The sequence below is a fragment of the Colossoma macropomum genome, unplaced genomic scaffold (genome assembly GCF_904425465.1).
Source record: "Colossoma macropomum unplaced genomic scaffold, Colossoma_macropomum, whole genome shotgun sequence".
Taxonomy (NCBI): domain Eukaryota; kingdom Metazoa; phylum Chordata; class Actinopteri; order Characiformes; family Serrasalmidae; genus Colossoma; species Colossoma macropomum.
In genome coordinates, this window is record NW_023494799.1 from 38415376 (window position 1) to 38436395 (window position 21020).

The following is a 21020-nucleotide window of genomic DNA, read 5'->3' on the forward strand; positions in this document are numbered from 1 at the left end:
TTATAGGAACTAAATAGGCTACATTCAGAACAAGTTGAAGCAATATATCAGGATGACAGTCATATAAAACTGTTTGTTATCATTCATGACTTTCAGATGAACGAAGCCAAACACAGTTGTTGACACTGGTTTGTATTTTGAAATATAATCTCTTAATCAATAGCCGACAGCTCTGCTACAAAATGTAATACTCATTTTTCCAGGGTTTATGTTATAGTCAGAAATCTGACAGCATGACTTTACTTAGAGACAGCTGGGATGATTTGCTTGAGGTCTTTTTCAGCCACATGATCCCAGAGAAAAAAAAAATCAGACTGCTTAAAGCAACTCTCCTCAGGCCTGCCCCTCTGCTGCCCAATGCCTCGGTTCCAACAAACCTCGTCCATCTCAAGATCATCTGGGTGTAAGAGTTAGATGTGTTAGATTAGGGTTGGAGCTAATATGTGCAGAAACCCAACTCTGCTGTACCAGGGTTGGTGCTCCTGCATTAATAGATTGCAGTCTAAACTGGCTTTAACACTGCAATTGTAATAATTAAACATTACAATAAACTTTCCTATTTTACTTCCCAAATAAACACTGCTTTTAACAGGATCATGATGTGTCTCAATGCATACTGTTGTTTGTCATTCATTACGCTTTTTAACTTGCCCAAAATGTTATGTTTCAGGGCATCTCAAGGACAATGGATCCTGCATTGATGAGTCAAGCAGCTATTCTGTTAGTTCCAAGCCATTTACTAACACTGTGCTCACCCAAACTCAGTGACACTGATCAATGGCTTGCCTTGAGCTCCCCAATTAACACCAAATGTCCAACAGACAGCTATAAATTATCATATAGTTCGCAAATAGTAGGCCATTTGCTCCATGTATTCAGGAGGACCACAAATGCTATTAATGTTTGCACCTGCTAAGCAACAGATGCTCAGCATTGATGCATTTGGAAGCAAAGTAACCTCTAATTTGTCTGCCTTTGGTGAGCCCTCATTATTTTCCTATTGGTAATCACTTACTATGAGCTTATTGAAATTTAATGAAGAGCCACAAAGAGGGCATTAGCATGGACCTATCATTTTCTTTGAAGTGATTTTAGTCATTTAATTTTATGAATGAATAAACAAATAATTGATTGGTTCAGTAGGTGTTTGACATGCTAGTTAGGCACTTACAGTGGCCCAAAATGAATATGGACAACTGTGCCATTGGTAGACCTTAATATTTGTTGCAAAGAAAAGTACAGTATTGTCTGTTTGGAGTAAATGCCTCTTGGTTCAATAGACCTAACACAGTTAACTTAATGGGTCATTCTACAGAAACGTCCATTTTTGTGTCCCTATCATTTCACGTATATTTTCTAAAACCCGAATTTGAGTGTGAGCAACAAAAACACAGTCATATAAAATAATACGCCTGAAAACAAAACAGTTTATTATTTCAGACACGTCGGTCGTTGTGTGAACAGCCCGTCGTAGAGATAAGAGATAAGAAGGTGAGGCTGCGACAGGGAGCACTGTTTCCAGAGAGGGCGCGAAACATCTAACCGTTACGGTAGATTTAAATAATGCGCGCGAAATATTCTACTGCATTCATTACGGTAAGCGTCTCGCTCGTGCTGGATTGTCGTTTGCCAAACTGTAGCAGGGCAATGTAAAATATCCCCCCGCAAACAAAGGAGTTCCCCCGAAAAAGTGCGCGGTAAGCAGCTCAGGTGGCTTTACTCTGAGAATAATCACAGTTGGCGGTAGTTTCCCACCGAAACCTCTCGGCGGTCTTCGCTGCTGTCACTGTGACAGTTTTCAAAAGGGGACAAAAAGAGTTCGCGGTATCGCGGCACTTTCATCTGAGGAGGCGGCCGGTCAGCGGTGTCTGAGGTGAGTAGCTGGACAACAGCTGTAAAAACACTGTCCGTCTTTACTGTTTCTGGTGTGACTCGTCCTTACAAGAGTCTTTGTTGCCGAATGGTAACTGAGGAATTCAAACAGAAGACGGTTTGTTTGCGCGAATGGAAAATTCAGAGTGAAAGTATAAAGCTCGTCCTGTCTGTCTGTCTGTCTGTCTGTCTGTCTGTCTGTCACTGCACATTCGTGCAGTTAGTGAGGTATTTAGTGTACAGCTGTACTGGGGATGACTCGAGGATGAAGCCACAGGATGAATAAGCTGGTTTGTTTATGTTGTTTGTGACAGACAGTCATTTTTCTTTGGCTGAAAAAAATTAATTTCAGAGCACATATTTTAAAAAAGATGTTAGAACCATGAGCTCTACATAGAACCATTCATGCTTATAATGCCTAAATGGTTCTTTGCATGGTGCCATATAGAACCATTTTCAAAAAGATTCTATACGGAACCATATACAACACGTTCTCCATCAATGTGAAGAATCATTACACCATTTAAGAACCATTTCATGCTTATAGAACTTGTTGTATATGGTTCTTGGTTTTGGTTTTATGGTTTTTGGTATATGGCACCAAAAAGGGTTCTGCTCTTGTTTCGAGCTTGACATCGTAACAGTAACCCCTTTTGTTGCTGTGTGGAACCATTACAGTTTCCATCAATCTGAAGAACCATTTCACCCTGCTAAGAACTGTTCAAGCTTGAAATGGTTCTACGGAGAACTCATGGATTTAACAGAACCATGAGTTCTACATAGAACCATCTCAAGCTTAAATGGTTCTTCAGAGTGATGGAGACTGTAATGGTTCTGCATAGCAACAAAAGGGGTTACTGTTACGATATCAAGCTTGTAACAACAGCAGAACCCGTTTTTGTGCCGTATCAAAAAGATTCTACATAGAACCGTACACAACACGTTCTCAATCAATGTGAAGAATCATTACACCGTGCAGACACACATCTAAGCATATAAGCACGAAATGGTTCTTAAATGGTTCTTGGCATGGTGTAATGATTCTTCACACTGATGGAGAACATGTTGTATATGGTTCCGTATAGAATCTTTTTGAAAATGGTTCTGTATGGCACCAGAAAGGGTTCTGCTGTTGTTACAAGCTTGACGTCGTAACAGTAACCCATTTTGTTGCTATCCAGAACCATTACACAGTCTCCATCAATCTGAAGAGCGATTTCACTGTACCAAGAACCATTTAGACTTGAAATGGTTCTATATAGAACTTATGGTTCTGCTATATCCGTGAGTTCTACATAGAATCATTCATGCTTATATGCTTAAATGGTTCTTTGCATGGTCTAATGATTCTTCACATTGATGGAGAATGTGTTGTATACGGTTCTATGTAGAATCTTTTTGATATAGCACCAGAAAGGGTTCTGCTGTTGTTTTAAGTTTGACATCGTAACAGTAACCCCTTTTGTTGCTATGTAGAACCATTACAGTCTCCATCAATCTGAAGAACCATTTCACTGTGCCAAGAACCATTACGCTTGAGATGGTTCTATGTAGAACTCATGGTTCTGTTAGATCCATGAGTTCTACAAAGAACCATTTCATGCTTTTATGCTTACATGGTTCTTTGCAAGGTGTAATTATTATTCGCATTGAAGGAGAACGTGTTGTATATGGTTCTATGTAGAATCTTACTGATATGGCACCAGAAAGGGTTCTGCTGTTGTTTCAAACTTGACATTGTAACAGTCACCCCTTTTCTTGCTGTGTAGAACCGTTACAGTCTCCATCAATCTGAAGAAACTTTTAAGCTTGAAAAGGTTCTGTAAAGAACTCATGGTTCTGTTAGATCCATGAGTTCTACATAGAACCATTTCATGCTTTTATGCTTAAATGTTTCTTTGCATGGTGTAATGATTCTTCACATTGATTGAGAACGTGTTGTGTGTGTGGTTCTATGTAGAATCCTTTTGATATGGCACCAAAAAGGGTTCTGCTGTTGTTACAAGCTTGACATAGTAACAGTAACCCCTTTTGTTGCTATGCAGAACCATTACACAGTCTCCATCACTCTGAAGAACCCTTTCAGTGTGCCAAGAAACCTTTAAGCTTGAAATGGTTCTATGTAGAACTCATGGTTCTGCTATATCCATGAGTTCTACATAGAACCATTTCATGCTTTTATGCTTAAATGGTTCTTTGCATGGTCTAATGATTCTTCACATTGACGGAGAACGTGTTGTATATGGTTCTGTATGGCACCAGAAAGGGTTCTGCTGTTCTTACAAGCTTGACATCGTAACAGTAACCCCTTTTGTTCCTATATAGAACCATTACACAGTCTCCATCAATCTGAAGAACCATTTTACTGTGCCAAGAACCACTTAAGCTTAAAATGTTTCTATGTAGAACTCATGGTTCTGTTAAATCCATTGAAGGACCATCCTTTTTAAATGTGTAGGTCACTTTTACCCACTAATAAACTTAAGCCACGTTTCATCACTGACCAGTAGCTGATGCATTTTTTATGTTATGCTTTTGTGATTTATTATGATGTTGTTGTTCTTTTGCAGTCATTATATTTATCCACTGCTAATTAATCACAGCAGGAGGCATAATGTTTTAATCGTTCTCAGCGCGCATGGATGTCAGCGTTATTCTGCAGTCTTTGTTTGCACAGCAGGGCTGTTGTAAGAACACAGCATCCTTGATGATGGTGGGCTGGACTGAAACGGTCCTCACTGGGAGGATTCTTGCGTTCATAGATGTGCCTTGGCTGTTGTGGAGGGAATGTACTTTGTAGTAATTGTAAAATGTGGCACTTGCATTAAGATGAATATTGAATTCTGTCTTAAAATTATTTATCAGTTTAATCCACTTGATTTTTATATGAAATATAGTTATAAACATTTGGAAATCGTTGAAATAGTGACTCACTTTCTTCATAGGGACCATAGCCGCATGGTTTGAGTCTTTTCCAGGATCTCCGTCTCCTGAGATAAGCAGTGAATCGTTCACTCACACTAACTGGCAGCAGTTTTGTGCCAGGACTGGACTCTTTTGGCACTGTTAAGTAGGGCTGTAACGATACATAGTGACACGGTACATCATGATGCAAAAATGTGGCGATGTGCATCGTGGAGATGGACGATAACAAGTATGTTTGTTTTGAACATCAGAAAGCGCAAACGATTTTACCCACACTGGCTCATCATACACCGATCAGACATAACATTATGATTGATCCTTGTTTCTACACTCATTGTCCATTTTATCAGCTCCACTTACTATATAGGTGCACTTTGTAGTTCTACAGTTACAGACTGTAGTCCATCTGTTTCTCTGCATACTTTGTTAGCCCCCTTTCACCCCTGTTCACCCTGTTCAGGACCCCATGGACCCTCACAGAGCAGGTACGATTTGGGTGGTGGATCATTCTCAGCACTGCAGTAACACTGACGTGGTGGTGGTGTGTGAGTGTGTGTTGCGCTGTTCTGAGTGGATCAGACACAGCAGTGCTGCTGGAGTTTTTAAACACCTCAGTGTCACTGCCGGACTGAGAATAGTCCACCAACCAAAAATATCCAGCCAACAGCGTCCTGTGGGCAGCGTCCTGTGACCACTGATGAAGGACTAGAGGATGACCAACACAAACTGTGCAGCAGCAGATGAGCTATCGTCTCTGACTTTACATCTACAAGGTGGACTGACAAGGTAGGAGTGTCTAATAGAGTGGACAGTGAGTGGACATAGTGTTTAAAAACTCCAGCAGCACTGCTATGTCTGATCCACTCGTACCAGCGCAACACACACTAACACACCACCACCACGTCAGTGTTACTGCGGTGCTGAGAATGATCCACCACCCAAATAGTACCTGCTCTGTGAGGGTCCATGGGGGTCCTGACCACTGAAGAACAGGGTAAAAGGGGGCTAACAAAGTATGCAGAGAAACAGATGGACTACAGTCTGTAACTGTAGAACTACAAAGTGCACCTATATAGTAAGTGGAGCTGATAAAATGGACAATGAGTGTAGAAACAAGGAGGTGGTCATAATGTTATGCCTGATCGGTGTATGTACAACTAGAAATATACAAAAATATGCAATAAGGTCTATCCTGAGATAAAAAAGGCAGTGCAACAATGAATGTACAAGGAAGTGCAGGTAACAGCATATAATGACAATACTGAATAATTATGTGCAGATATTGGTACTGAAATAAAGTGTCTAGGTGTGGAGTGTCCAGATGTGCAAGATGTGCGATAAAATTATTATTATTATTATATTAGATATTATCATTTAATGTTTTGACATTGAAAACACAAAACATGCAATCATGAAAACGGCCAGTTTCCAGAAGCCAGCCTTGAAATGTTTTCAATTATTCTTCGGTTAATGTTCTACAGAAATAAACATTGCAGATTTTGAGAATTACTTTCCTGTGCAGTGTCGCTTCGGGTGCTGAGGAGCACAAACCCATTGATTGGCCTCAAGTGTATTTCCTGATTTCTTAGAAGAACAATGGCAGGAAATGGGGCGGTAGTAAGATAGTAATTATGTAGTTATATTTAAAGTGGCCTTGGCTTGATTTGAATTGAAATCCTTCTGCCGTCTGTGCAGAGCAGCCACAGGTAGTAATGCAAGTGGCTTTGTGCTGCACACAATACTGTTGATCACACGTTGCCCATAGAGCGAGGAGGGTGGCACAATAATACGGCAGGTTTCTGCCCTGCTGGTCGTCACTGTGACTTTGAACAGTAAGATAAGTGACCAGGTGAGGATGGCGGAGGAAGCTGTGGTCTCTGCGTGTGTAATTTTAGCATCGTCACTGACTGTGATGCGTTGCAAAAAGAAAAGTTGCTGGTTTTGATGGCTCAGGATGTGTTTGGGGAGAAAAGTGAATGAGTCTGTGTGTGGTGTCTGTGTGAGACATGTTGGAGACATGACAGTTTGCCTTGTATGACACTTGAGTCATTTCTCCCTTGTAAATGTCAAAGACGATGAATCCAACATCAGAGCTTGTTGGAGCCACTGCAGAGTGTCCATGAAGTGTGGGCTCGCTGTAAAATTCAGAGGAGATTTAATCTCTGTTTTTTCCCACTTGTCCCCAGTGAATGTGATGCTCTGATTAGAGAACATAACTGCAGGTAGACAAGCCCTGTCATGTTCCATCTCAAGTTGTTCAGTCTGTCTGGTTTAAGAACAGCAAGCTGTCCAATAACCCATAACAGACTTGAGAGCTTGAAGTAAAGATGTCCCAGTCAGTCGGAGTCGATTAAGCCTTCCACTTTTAATCCATTCTTTGATCCATTGTCTAAGGGTGTTTTCACACTTGCCCCTGAATGCTTGAGTCTGTACCCAGGACTGATTCTGGGCTCGTCTGGGCGGCTCATTATCGGTGGTTTGCTTTCACACACAAGAATTCCATTCAAACCGTGGATTAATTGTGCATTTCCATATGCCAGTTTTCTGTTTGTGGGTTTGTAAAATGATAGGCAGTCACTTCATCCGTTTGATGGTTTTTATTATTTTCTTTGGATCCAAACATTCAGGTGTCAAAGAACATCACTTTCTGTCTACGACAGTCCTTTCCCTTTCATCACAAAACTTGAAAAGGGAAGTCGAAGCCGTCACATTACAAAATGAGGCAATCATGCAATCCTTCGCGCGTCGCCGGGAGCGGATAGCTTTCACACTTGCAGCAGTCCACACCACAGGAAGCGAACCACAAACCACCGATTTTAGGAGGACCAGAGATCGGTTCTTTGGACCACTCCTGGGCTCGAAAACAGCTTTCACACTCATAACGTGAGCGGTCCTGGGTCAGGAAAAAAATCTCTGGTGTGAAAACGCCCCAAATTTCTGCAGTGTGAGAGGAAAATAGAAACAACCCCTGTTTTTCGACTGATCTAGTCAGATATTTGTTGAAACTCTACAAAACTAGCTGCACATTCTGTTTGTTACCTACCTGCTGTGAGCGGCGTCACCAGAAGTACATACAAAGTGTGCTCCTGCCACGTTTTTCCACTTGTGGGTCTTAACTGGTGTAAAAGCAAAACCATCACAAACAAACATTCTGATTAACTGGCCACGCTCAGTTAAAAACCAGTGCAGACATTAAAATTAAATCATTTTACTGGATCATTAATTTGCAGCCTCCCTAGTTGTCCAATTGAGCATGTCTTGGATTAGATTGTCTTGCATTTCTTTTACTAGATTTATTGGATCGCATTTGGTATTGTCTAAGACTCAGTATTAAAAGACTTGGTGGGGGGGGACTAGATCTAGATACCTTGAGGGACTCTCTTAATGATGTTCAGTGAGAATCTTATTAAGTTTTAAGGGGATGAAGGAATGTGTGTGCATGTGTGTAATTTCTCTTTATCAGACAGTCTAACATCACACTCATTTACTCAACAGTGCTAATGTACCATAGAGTTAAATTAAACAAAATACACTGGTGTTTTGTATTTCACTGGAACTTTCCATATACATTTTTCTCATTGTCTACTCCTTGACCATTTTAGGGCCCTATGTAATTGTGCTTTTTCCTAAATTCTATTTTATTTTTCCCCATTTTCTCTAATTTTCTCTGGTTTCTCTGATTTTTTATTTTTGGACTTACATGTTTTTACTGTAAAAAAAAGTCTGTGTAAACTAGTTTCAGATTCGGATTGTGGGTGGGTGAAACCACAGATGCGCTGTGAACACGGGCGTTGGGCATGGGTTTTTTGAATGACTTTCTCAGCCCTCACCCCACAGCGGGGCGAAGTGACTAACATTCGCTGTTGATTACCACCGAAGCTCCGAAGCCCAAAAAAGGGTGTTCAGGTGCCCTGATGTTTTGTTTGAACTAATTTAATTAGACTCTTTTGCATTTCATCCTTGGTTTAAGCAGAAGAATGTGATATCAGCAGATTTATCTGTATTTGATCATTTGCTCCAGTACATATTTTCCCATATTGATTGACTGTGCTGAACGGTCCTAAAGGTGACTTAAGACGTTCAGTCTTTTATAGTGCAAAAGCATTTAGTGTAAAATCGAAAGTTGCGCTTAGGATTAGATGGTCACCTATGTGGTGGATGGAGGAAATGTCTCTCAAAGGCAATGCAATCAAGAGACACTGGACTATATTACATCGAACCCTCTGTGAGGCTTCCTCCATTTGTGGTTTCTTAACTGAAGTCACCAAGGACAGAGCGTGCTGTGCTCCATGATGTGAAGCATTAACAGCTTGGATCAGGGTAATGACTCCTAACACAGGCAGATGACTGAAGCATGAGGGACCGGTGCAGAAATGGGCCAGGAGGCTGAGGCTGCGATCCCCTCACCAGGAGATTTCTCGGGGAGATGAGTTTTTAGGTGCCTGATAAGGAGGATTTTTTTTCCTTCTCTGCCGTCTGATTGTGTAAACACACATAAAATCAGCAAGGAGGCTGGAGGAGCCATCACAGTTTTATTGTTGTTTATACAATTTGGATGATACAGAACAGAAATATCTGCCATGCCTGCAGTGCCCAGCATCGTGAGCAGTGCTGAGGGAGCCGTACGAGGTGGATGTGCCTGAATTTCTGTTTCAGCTACAGAGTTTTTGCAAGTCTCATGGAAACTAGGGAAAAAAAGTTAAATTAATCTCATATATCTTTTTTTTTCAACTGCTTACAATGTGCAATAGCGGAAAGAGGATTACTGTTATCCTTTTAACAAGCAAAAGAAAATGCTAAGGTGGCGAACGAACAAATAAGTAATCATTCCCTTCATAAAATGATAATTAAGGGACTTTATAGCTTTTTGTTGTCATCTTGTCGTGTTACTTTTGTTGAGTATTCATTTAATGAATCCACTCATGAAAATCTGTGGTAAAGCTCAGGATTCTGCAGAAAGCATGCAGTGTGATCCATCAGCTTCCTTTGCACTGAAGTCTTCCTGTTCTGTGCTTTGCTCACATAGTTGGTATGCATCATGAAAGCTGCATTCATCTGCAGGTTTGATAAGCAATGCTTATTATGAACCAGTAATTGAAAATGATGAACCAGTAATTAATGACCATCAAAGCTTGTCTGTAGTTAGCCTAGTTTACTCACTCTCCAAGTAACTGAAGTAGGCATTTTTCAAAGTACAACCCCAATTCCAAAAAAGTTGTGACATGGTGTAAAATGTAAATAAATGTTAATAGAAACTGAATACAATGATTTTCTAAATCTCATAGACCCATATTTTATTCACAATAGAACATAACACATATCAGATCACCATTTTTAATGAAAAACATCAACTCATTTAGAACTTGATGGCAGCAACGCATCTCAAAAAAGTTGCGACAGGGGCAACAAAAGGCTGTAAAAGTAAGTGGTACTAATAAAAACAGTGGGAGGAGCGACTCACGTGGCTGTACATGAAAAGAGCATTTTAGAGAGGCAGAGTCTCTCAGAAGCAAAGATGGGCAGAGGTTCACCAATCTGCGAAAAACTGCCTCTAAAAATTGTGGAACATTTTCAGTCAAAAATGTCCCTGAATGTAAAATTGCAAAGACTTTAGAAATCCCACCATCTACAGTACATAATATCATCAAAAGATTCAGAGAGTCTGGAGAAATCCCTGTACGCAAGGGACAAAGCCGACGGTCAGTATTGGATGCTCGTGATCTTCGGGCCCTCAGGCAGCACTGCACTGAAAACAGGCCTGATTCTGTACTGGAAATCACTGCATGGGCTCAGGATCACTTCCAGAAATCATTGTCTGTGAACACAGTTTGCCGTGCAATCCACAAATGCAAGTTAAAGCTGCAAAGAAGAAGCCGTATGTCAACATGATCCAGAAACGCCGCCAGCTTCTCTGGGCCCAAGCTCATTTAAGATGGACTGAGGTAAAGTGGGAAAGTGTCCTGTGGTCGAATGAATATTTCTTTTTGGAAATAATGGACACTGCATCCTCTGGGCTAAAGACCACTCAGCCTGTTATTAGCACACAGTTCAAAAACCAGCATCCATGATGGTCTGGGGTTGCATTAGTGGACATGGCAAGGTGTCTTGCACATCCGTGAAGATCTGCGTCTTTTTCAGGGAAGGTCTTGCATATTTCAGCAAGATGATGCCAAACCACGCACTGCCTCCATCACAACAGCATGGCTTTGCAGAAGAAGAGCCCAGGTGCTGAACTGACCTGCCTGCAGTCCAGACCTTTCACCAATAGAAAACATTTGGTGCATCACGAAACGAAAACCCAGCAAAGGAGACCCAGGACTGTTGAGCAGCTAGAATCCTACATCAGACAGGAATGGGACAACATTCCTCTCCCAAAACTCCAGCAATTGGTCTCCTCACTTCCCAGACGTTTACACACTGTTGTTAAAGGAAGAGGGGATGCTACACAATGGTAGACACGGCTCTGTCCCAACTTTTTTGAGATACGTTGAGTTCTAAATGAGTAAATGTTTTTCATGAAATGGTAAAATGTTTCACTTTCAACATCTGATCTGTGTTCTATGTTCTACTGTGAATAAAATATGGGTCTATGAGATTTGCATATGATTTGCATTCTGCTTTTATGTACATTTATTTACATTTTACACAGCGTCCCAACTTTTTTTGGAATTGGGGTTGTATAAATTACTATATGGATGCCATAATACTGTTACAGTCAGTAACTGATATTCATAATCAAAGAAAATGCTGGATTCTTAAGAGGAGCTATAGCCTAGTTGTTGCGCAGCTTATTTGTTGTTTATCATATGTACCTGTTCTTGCTGACTGTTTGGTAATATGCTGATAGACGGGTTGATGTTGATATTGCATGTTCTTTTGTCCTATATTCTTGTTTTACTATCAGAGCTGAAAGCCTGTTTAGACTTGAACCTGAACTTAATCATAGCTTTCATCTTTCATCCATCCATTGAATTTCAGTGTTACAGTTGGCTCCACTGGATATACTGGACTGCCTTTTGTGTGGGACGCAGCATGATTAATTTAACAGTGGGGACGGATCCATGTTGCTCAGCCTGGAAATGCTGCTCTCATCTCTAAAACATCCCTTCAGCTCTAGAAGGGAACGGGTCAATATCCCGATCAATAGTGCTGATTAAGGCTGCATCTGCATGACCAGCGGTAGAGTGCATTAGATCCCCACAAATTTCATTTAGTTGAAGAGAGGCGGTAATTACAAAGTGTCCGCTGAACAAGATTTTTGTCAACCAGTCGTCGAGTATAACGTTTCTTGGAAAAGCTAATGAACTCTGCGCATACTGTGAGTTGCTGAATGGATTCCATTATGTTTGGATGGTTGGCCTTCCAGTGGGGATGCACAGCAGTCACATGTGGAATGGAAGCTGCAGAATAGTCAAATCAAGTCAAGTCAAAGTTTATTTATATAGCGCTTTTTACAACAGGTGTTGTCACAAAGCAGCTTTACAGAAAAATCCGGGTCTGAGCCCCCTGTGAGCGTCGGCCATGGCGACAGTGGCAGGGAAAAACTCCCTAAGAACAAGAGGAAGAAACCTTGAGAGGAACCAAGACTCAGAATGGGAACCCGTCCTCCTCTGGTCCACACCGGATAGCAAACAGCATTAGTATAAAATATTAGAATACAAAAATGGGGAAAAACAGGGGGAACGATGGTTAATTAGATAGTTTGAGTTTATGCAGCAGCAGCAGCGTCAGGAGGGTCAGTTCATGCAGGTGAGGTTTGCACAGCGTTGTACAGCCTTGGAATAGTCTGGGAGATGACTAACGAAACTGTTTTCCTCTGACGAGCATTTCTTTACTCAGTCAGACGCAGATGGCTGCACACTGGCAGAGTGAGTTTTTCAGCCTCTAGCCTAATTAGCCCTGGGGGTGCTTGTTGGACACTAACTGTTGAGAAAAGGCAACTCAATAATTTAGGAGCTCCAAAGCCAGAATTATGGCACTGTGTGCTGTGCTGGAGTGACAGTACATTGCACTGTGTCGCACTGAATGCAGTGGGGGGGGGGACCAGTTCTGCACACTGGAAGGCTTTGCTAAACTGCCTTCTTCTTGCATATTAACACAGTGGGGCTGAATCACAGCCAGAGCTTTGATTAATAAAAAGATTTTTTGTCATATTGCACAGAAATGTCTTTGTTACAAATTCAGTAGTCTATGTTCCTATGGTGAACATGCACGCGAGAAAGAGGAAATTCCTCTGAATCGCTTACTTGAACTTCCTTAACTCGTGAATGACAGATCATGTCTATTTTGTTAGATGCTTCATTCCTCTTAATTGAGGAAAGTGGGAGTTCTGCATTTTTCAGCTTGCTTTTGCCAGAGATTTCCCTCAGGCCATCGAGATGCTCACATACAATGTGCAGTAGGTTCTGAAATGTTCGGTCTTACACTGAACCTGCAGTGCACAGTGTCAGATTACAGTAACCCTGACATGAAGACGGATTTTAGTTATAAATTACTTGTTGAAGTTTCTTTTGTTTTGTGCCAAGAGCCGTATTGAAGCCTAAAGTGGTTAAAATTGGGGGAAAAAAGTGGGTAGGAAGGAAAAGTCAGCTTCATGTTGATATTGTTGGACTAGCTGTTTCAAATTAGATCCTGAAACGTCCATTAACCTCTCTTATTTTAAGGCCAGCTGTGGGAAGATGTTCCATATAGATGTGATAGGAAATAATTCAAACATTATGTGGTGGCAATTAGTCCACAGTAGACACAGTAGTGTGAATCGAAGGCTTTGTTCACACAGCAGGTAAAAGAGAGTCATCCAAACCCTCCGTGTTTGAAGAGATTTTTAAAGAAATGCCAAACGCGGCCAAAGGAGAACGAAGCTGCAGTGTCAAAGAACAGTTAAAAGTCTGAAAGCAAAGTTTAAAGAAGAGGACGCGAACCAAAGAAGTGACCACGCCCTTTTTACAGCTCGAACACATTCTGGGTGATGAGCCAAGCTTTCAGTCAGTGAAGCTTCATGATGGCTCCTGTGATGCTGGTGAAGACGAAGCTGAACCTCTGGGAGCGACTGGTGTTCGTTGCCAGTCGTGATTGTTTACCTCTGGATGAGCCGTGAAGCAGCGTGACACTCTGTTCTTTTGCGTATGCGGGTCAGTTTAGGAGCTGATCTGTTCAGACTGATGTCGCATACAGATTACATTTAAAAGAAAATCTGAACATCCAAACTAAAAAATCTGATTTGTTGAGAAAATCAGATTTGGGCCTGCTGTGTAAACATAGCCTTAGTGTACAACGAAGAGTGTATTCTTGTGCTTAAAAAGAAATCTAGTGAATGAGAGAAACTGAATGTTTCATCTTGGCAACTTGATCATGTAGTCTTGCATGATTTTTCTGCAGTATTTATTCGTGTTATTTTCTTGGCTGTATAACGTGTATGATACAGATCACGTTCTTATTTTGCTATTTGAACATTATACACCGATCAGGCATAACATGATGACCACCTCCTTGTTTCTACGCTCATTGTCCATTTTATCAGCTCCACTTACTATATAGGTGCACTTTATAGTTCTACAGTTACAGACTGTAGTCCATCTGTTTCTCTGCATACTTTGTTAGCCCCCTTTTACCCTGTTCTTCAGTGGTCAGGACCCCCATGGACCCTCACAGAGCAGGTACTATTTGGGTGGTGGATCATTCTCAGCACTGCAGTAACACTGATGTGATTGGTTGTGTGTGAGTGTGTGTTGCGCTGGTCTGAGTGGATCAGACACAGCAGTGCTGAGCAGTGCTCCACTGGTAGAAATGAGCTGAACTTCAGATTTGTACATTTAAGCGATGACTGAATTTTCATGCTGCTTTAAGAGGTGGCCTAGCAGTATTGGAGTATATAGTGTTTTTCTTTTTTTTTTCTTCTTTAATGGAAAAGGGAAAGCCATCTAAGTGGTGTGTGGCCCCATGTTGTTATTCGTAGCTTTGCTGCTGTGCCAGTGTGGCATGCTGCTGATGAATCACCTCTGAGGCTGGAATATGGGAATTAAAGTCATCTCTGGTTCCCTTCAGCAGGAGTGCACTCCTCTTGCACATTATTTCCACTGAGACGACTCTGAGCGGACCTCAGTTCAGAGCTCACATACCGTTGATGGGCTTTCACAGAAACCTAAACCATGAGGAGGGATTTTGGAGCATGGAAGGATCGGGTACTTTTTTATACGATGTTCTTTTGCCTAATAACGCATGACATTACATCAAACCATGAATAAGGAAATGTGGAATCAAGCAGTTTGTGAGATTTGAGCGCTAAAAAAGGTTAAATACGATGCAGAATGTACGTCAGAATAATAATTCTGAGCCTGGGGCATGTCCTGTCTCAGTCTGTGGAATTTGAGGTCATTTAAACATCCAAGGAGGAGTTATTTCATGGTAGACAGTTTGCAGCTGGTTGCTGTTTGTCCTGTCAGATCCAGAAGTCGTGAAGCTACACTCAAAACAGCACGACAGGCGTGACGGATCGTCAGCCTTAGAGGTTTTCCAAGATTCTTTCAAAGACTGTTTGAGTTTTCTCTCATGTGATACAGCCTGTTGTGTATTGGAAAACACCACTGTTAACTATGGGAGGCAAATCCGGCCAAAAAAAGAAATTAAAATTAAAACAGTAAAATGTAAATACAAACCTTTTTTTTACCATTTCTTTTTCCAAACATCTGCGCAGATATCCTGCAAAATGGAAAATGAGATGTACCTACATTCACGATTTCATTTTTCACATACACACAAGTCGTTTGTGACAAAAATATAAAAAATAAAAAATAAAAAAAGGCTATTTGTCATTTAATTTCAGTCATTATTCTGGTATTTCATGGCCAAATCTAAAATGAAATAGCTAATAGAGAAAAGAAAATCCAAGCTTACTTTGCCTTTTCTTCATGAAATGCAGAATACGTGTCAAAACTAAAATTAAAATGCAGTGTTTACGTTCTTCTTTCTTTTTCATAGCAACAGGCTGATTTTCTGACAAAATAAAAAATTAAAATGGATAAATCAAACGCAAAGTGACAATTTTTTTCGTTTTCAATTTAACCAACATGTAAATATATTTTAATTAACACTAGGCAGGGCTACACTTGGCAAATCTTACAGTGGCATTTATACCGAGAATACACGATATTTATATGAACCAGTATATGCTTGCAGTATATTGCATTTGATCTAAAACTTTTTTTTTCTGAGGCCGTTTGGTTTGATGTTCAGTTACACCAGATCTGAAACATGACGATGGTTTTTCTCGAGACTCGAAGTGGTTTAGTCCAAGGAAAGATGCCGTTCTGACGCCGTGGTCTGAGTATGTACTAAAACATAACATATATTAACATATATTTACATGTTGGTTAACTTGAAAAACGAAAAAGCAAAGTGGGAAATGAAAAGTAAATCGGCAGTAGGTGGCATCGATGTTCGTTTACGTTTGCCTTTTTATTCTGACACTTAAAGCGCGTCGACGCCGAAAACTGAATCACAAACTGTCACTTTGCTGTTGATTTATACATTTTGCATTTTCATTTTCATTTTGTCAGATATGCAGCCGATTGATATGATAAAGAAATAAGAACGTAAACACTGCATTTTGATTTTAGTTTTGACACGTATTCTGCGTTTCATGAAGAAAAGCCAAAGCCAAAATGAAGCTTGGATTTTCTTTTCTCTATTAGCTTTTCCATTTTAGATACAGCCATGAAATACCAGAATAATCACTAAAATAAAATGACAAATAGTTGTTTTAAATTTATTTTTATTTTTGTCACTAATGACTTGTGCATATGTGAAAAATGAAATTGGAAATGTGGATACTTCATTTCATTTTCAGTTTTAGCAGGATATTTGCGCAGATGTTTGGAAAAAGAAATGGTAAAAAAAGGTTTGCATTTACATTTTACTGTTTTCCATTTTAATTTCTTTTTTGACTGGATTTGCCTCCCATAGTTAACAGCATGTATACAAATGTGTCCCTTTCTTCTTCACATCTTGGTCTTTTAAACTCTTCTGAATGACATGAAACACCGATGCCTTCACCTACGCCTCACACCATCTCAGAACTTCCTGAATGCTCGTCTCAGATGAAAGCAGCCTCAAATATGCACTGTGTGGTGAAATATTTAACCTATCAGATCCCAGTTCATGTAATATGCATGGCCTTAAATCCCATCCAGATCTGCTGTGACCTTTCCCAGTTGGGAAGCATGAGAACATGTTGCCATGGCAAAAGAGTACGAGTGAGAACGCTTGATTAATGTGTGGATGCTAGACGTGTCAGAGATCAGGATGCTCATCTCATCTGCGGCAGTTCTCGCTGGGAGCTTTGTCACATCTTGTCATGCGGAATAGGGCTGTCCACACTCGTGCTTCCCTTTGCTTGCGAAGCCCCGAGCACCTCACTTGACAGCAATGTTTTCCTAAGCAGCAGGAAGTTAATGACTAATTGACTGTAGAGCTGTTTATTTAAGGTCAAGGGGCTTTTGCCACTTACGAGTGACCAAAGTGACGAGCCAAAAAAGGGCATGAACTGTTGTCGTTGCCTGGCGGTATCAGCCTGCCGGCTCTTGGCTGATCTATTTTAAATGTCTGGTTGACGTATGGTTGGTGTGAAGCTCACGTCAGAAGGAAGGCTGTTTATTCTTGGCAGGAAAACGTTGTGTTGAACATTCTGGGTGAGATTTGGGAATGGCTGCTTTTCGGTTTTAAGTCACTTTGACACAAATGCAAGCCATTCTACTCACATAAGCTTGGAGATCAACCAAGTCTTTGGCTTTGCGTAATGCTTGTTCATAAAATCTGCCTGTTTTCATGTGGTTTACATTTTCCTAGCTAAGCTGCTGCAGTGGCATTCTGCCATATTTGGCATTTAATCCTAATATACTGGGCTGGTAATGGACGTATTTGTTTACCTGTCACGTAAGATGATAATTGTTGAGGACAGGGGCCCTTTTTCATGTTAACATGCTCTTAGTAATCTGTTATTCTGCTTACCATGTCCTCTTACAGGGTGATACTTTTAGGCTACGTTCACACAGCAGGTAAAAGTGGCCCAAATCTGATTTTCTCAACAAATCTTTTTTTTTTGTTTGGCTGTTCAGATTATCTTTTAAATGTGATCTGTGTGCGACATCAGTCTGAACAGATCAGCTCCTAAACTGATCCGCATGCACGAAAGAACAACGCGTCACTTGCTTCAGGCGGCTCATCCAGAGGTAAACAATCATAACTGCCAAGAACGCCAGTCGCTCCCAGAGGATTCAGCTTCATCTTCACCAGCATCACAGGAGCCATCATGAAGCTTCACTGACTGACAGCTGGGCTCATCACCCAGAATGTATTCAGCTCGCCGTAAAAAGGGCGCGGTCACTTCTTTGGTTCGCGTCCTCGGATTCTTTAACCTTTGCTTTCAGACTTTTAACTGTTCTTTGACGCTGCAGTTCATTCTCCTACGGCCGCGTTCGGCTGATGAAGCCTTTTCTCATTTTTGTACAGAAACATCAGCCTAAATGTTTTTGAGTCTCAGCAGTGCGAAATTATGACGAATGTCGAGTTGGATTGACGTAAAAGCCGCATGAGTCGCATTGCCGCATGTCGGATACGGTATCAGTTTTCAGTACCACATATGAAAGCCTCTCAAATCAGAATTGGAAATGTCAGATTACATGTGTTTTTGCTGTTCACACAGTGATTTGGGCCACTTTTACCTGCTGTGTGAACACAGCTTTAGTTTTAGCAGATTTATGCTTTGACTTTTGATGTTTGACGTTCTGCTTCCAGTATTATTGTATCTTTCCTGAACATTCAGTGAACATACTGCATACTCATGTCATTAACTGTGTTAAAACTGACACTGTTTGAAAGATTGCACCAGCACACAATACCACATTGTTCAATGCCACATCTGGCCATGATACTGTAATATTTATACCTGCATTTATACCAGGTCAGTGTTTACACTGTAGACATACACCGATCAGGCATAACATTATGACCACCTCCTTGTTTCTACGCTCATTGTCCATTTTATCAGCTCCACTTACTATATAGGTGCACTTTGTAGTTCTACAGTTACAGACTGTAGTCCATCTGTTTCTCTGATACTTTGTTAGGCCCCTTTTACCCTGTTCTTCAGTGGTCAGGACCCCATGGACCCTCACAGAGCAGGTACTGTTTGGGTGGTGGATCATTCTCAGCACTGCAGTAACACTGACGTGGTTGTGGTGTGTTAGTGTGTGTTGTGCTGGTCTGAGTGGATCAGACACAGCAGTGCTGCTGGAGTTTTTAAACACCTCAGTGTCACTGCTGGACTGAGAATAGTCCACCAACCAGAAATATCCAGCCAACAGCGTCCTGTGGGCAGCGTCCTGTGACCACTGATGAAGGACTAGAGGATGACCAACACAAACTGTGTACATCTACAAGGTGGACTGACAAGGTAGGAGTGTCTAATAGAGTGGACAGTGAGTGGACACAGTGTTTAAATACTCCAGCAGCACTGCTGTGTCTGATCCACTCATACCAGCACAACACACACTAACACCACCACCACCACGTCAGTGTTTACACTGTGGACGTGTGTAGGAATGCTGCATTTTAGCGTTATTGTTATTTATCACAGGCATATCATGAAGTAACCATTACAGCATATGCAAGGCTGATTAAAAGTCCATAATAAACCTCATAAAGCTTTAGCCATAAATATTATACTTTTGTTGAGTACAAGTACTTTATTTCCTCTCCTATTCTTTTCATAGGATGTTGGGCAAATATATTAGTTGACTATATCAGAATTAATATCTTTAGACCTTCTTAAAAATATGTTTGCATTTAAAAGGCAGCAGAAAATGGATGCTCAGTTTGCCAATGGGAGAAGTGTATGATTAGCAACAGCCACTGTGATAATTACAGATTTATTACCAGGGAAACATCGTCTCTGAATGGGTTTTTTTGTTTTTGATCATATGAAATGCACAAAGTTCATGCCATTTGAGTTGCCAAGCAACTACAATTTAACATACTGTCGAGATAAAGACAGATTGAAGAACAATAGGATGAGCTGTCATGGATGAAAAACTATAAATAATGACAACAGAACAGATAGTGTAGGTTTGACTTTGCTAGGCAAGCAGAGGAATAATTGCCTTAGTCTGAGAGTGGTTTAGGTGTTGTTCTTGAGGGTTTTCTAATCGAGAAGAGAACCTTAATCTACATGCCTGAAAACTGAAATTAACTTGGATTTACCTTTTGAGACCAGACTTACTTTGCATACTAATATGTTACGTTTGTAGTACCAAAATAAGTGCTTTGTAGGGCTGGGCGGTTAATCGAAATGTAATCGAAACCAACATTTAGAACCTCTAAGCGACATAATCTTGCCCGTGTCGGTTATTTTTATTTTTTTTGGTAAAAGAGGCCCAAATCTGATTTTCTCACCAGATTCAATTTTTTTGTTTGGCTGTTCACATTATCTTGTATGCGACATCAGTCTGAACAGATCAGGTCCTAAACTGACCCACATGTGCAAAAGAGCAATGCGTCACGCTGCTTCACGGCTCATCCAGAGGTAAACAATCATGACTGCCAACGAACGCCAGTTGCTCCCGGAGGATCAGCTTCATCTTCACCAGCATCACAGGAGCCATCATAAAGCTTCACTGACTGACAGCTTGGGCTCATCACCCAGAATGTGTTCGAGCTGTAAAAAGGGCGCGGTCACTTCTTTGGTTCACGTCCTCAGATTCTTTAAACTTTGCTTTCAGACTTTAACCTGTTCTTTGATGCTGCAGCCTCGTTCTCCTACGGCCACGTTCAGACATTTCTTTCAAAATCTCTTCGAACATGAAGGATTTTCGATACGTCTCTTCTAATTTTTGTACAGAAATATCAGCCCAGATGTTGATGAGTCTCAGCAGCACGGAATTATGACGAATGTCGAGTTGGATTGACGTAAAAGCTGCGTGAATTCCAATCTGGCTGTTGAGACGATTTACATTATGATATGCAGAGCATATTTACAGTACAGACCTTGTCAGTGAACTATGAGGGGGAAAAAAACAAAAAACAAAATAATTGTTCATTAATCATAATCGAGGTAAAATATTCAATTAATCGTGATATTGATTTGAGGTCATATCACCCAGCACTAGTGCTTTGTGTTACATAAAGCACGTTTTACCTTACGTGAATCCATTGTATATACTTGGTTTTTA

The 21020-nt window shown here is 40.8% G+C and overlaps 1 protein-coding gene across 2 annotated transcripts in view; it reads left to right on the top strand.

Moving 5' to 3' along the window:
* Window positions 1-1602: 1602 nt before the first annotated feature.
* tp53i11a (tumor protein p53 inducible protein 11a) overlaps window positions 1603-21020 on the top strand; it is a 42935-nt gene continuing 23517 nt past the window's right edge. Inside the window, exon 1 of one of the 2 annotated variants that reach the window (XM_036587384.1) lies at window positions 1603-1873. Coding sequence is in view for 1 of the 2 variants with exons in the window: in XM_036587383.1 (XP_036443276.1) it covers window positions 14966-14978 (13 nt within the window). In the remaining variant the exon portion in view is untranslated. Of the gene's footprint in view, window positions 1874-14958; window positions 14979-21020 lie in introns of those variants that run through there. The other variant, XM_036587383.1, reaches the window with a different exon arrangement.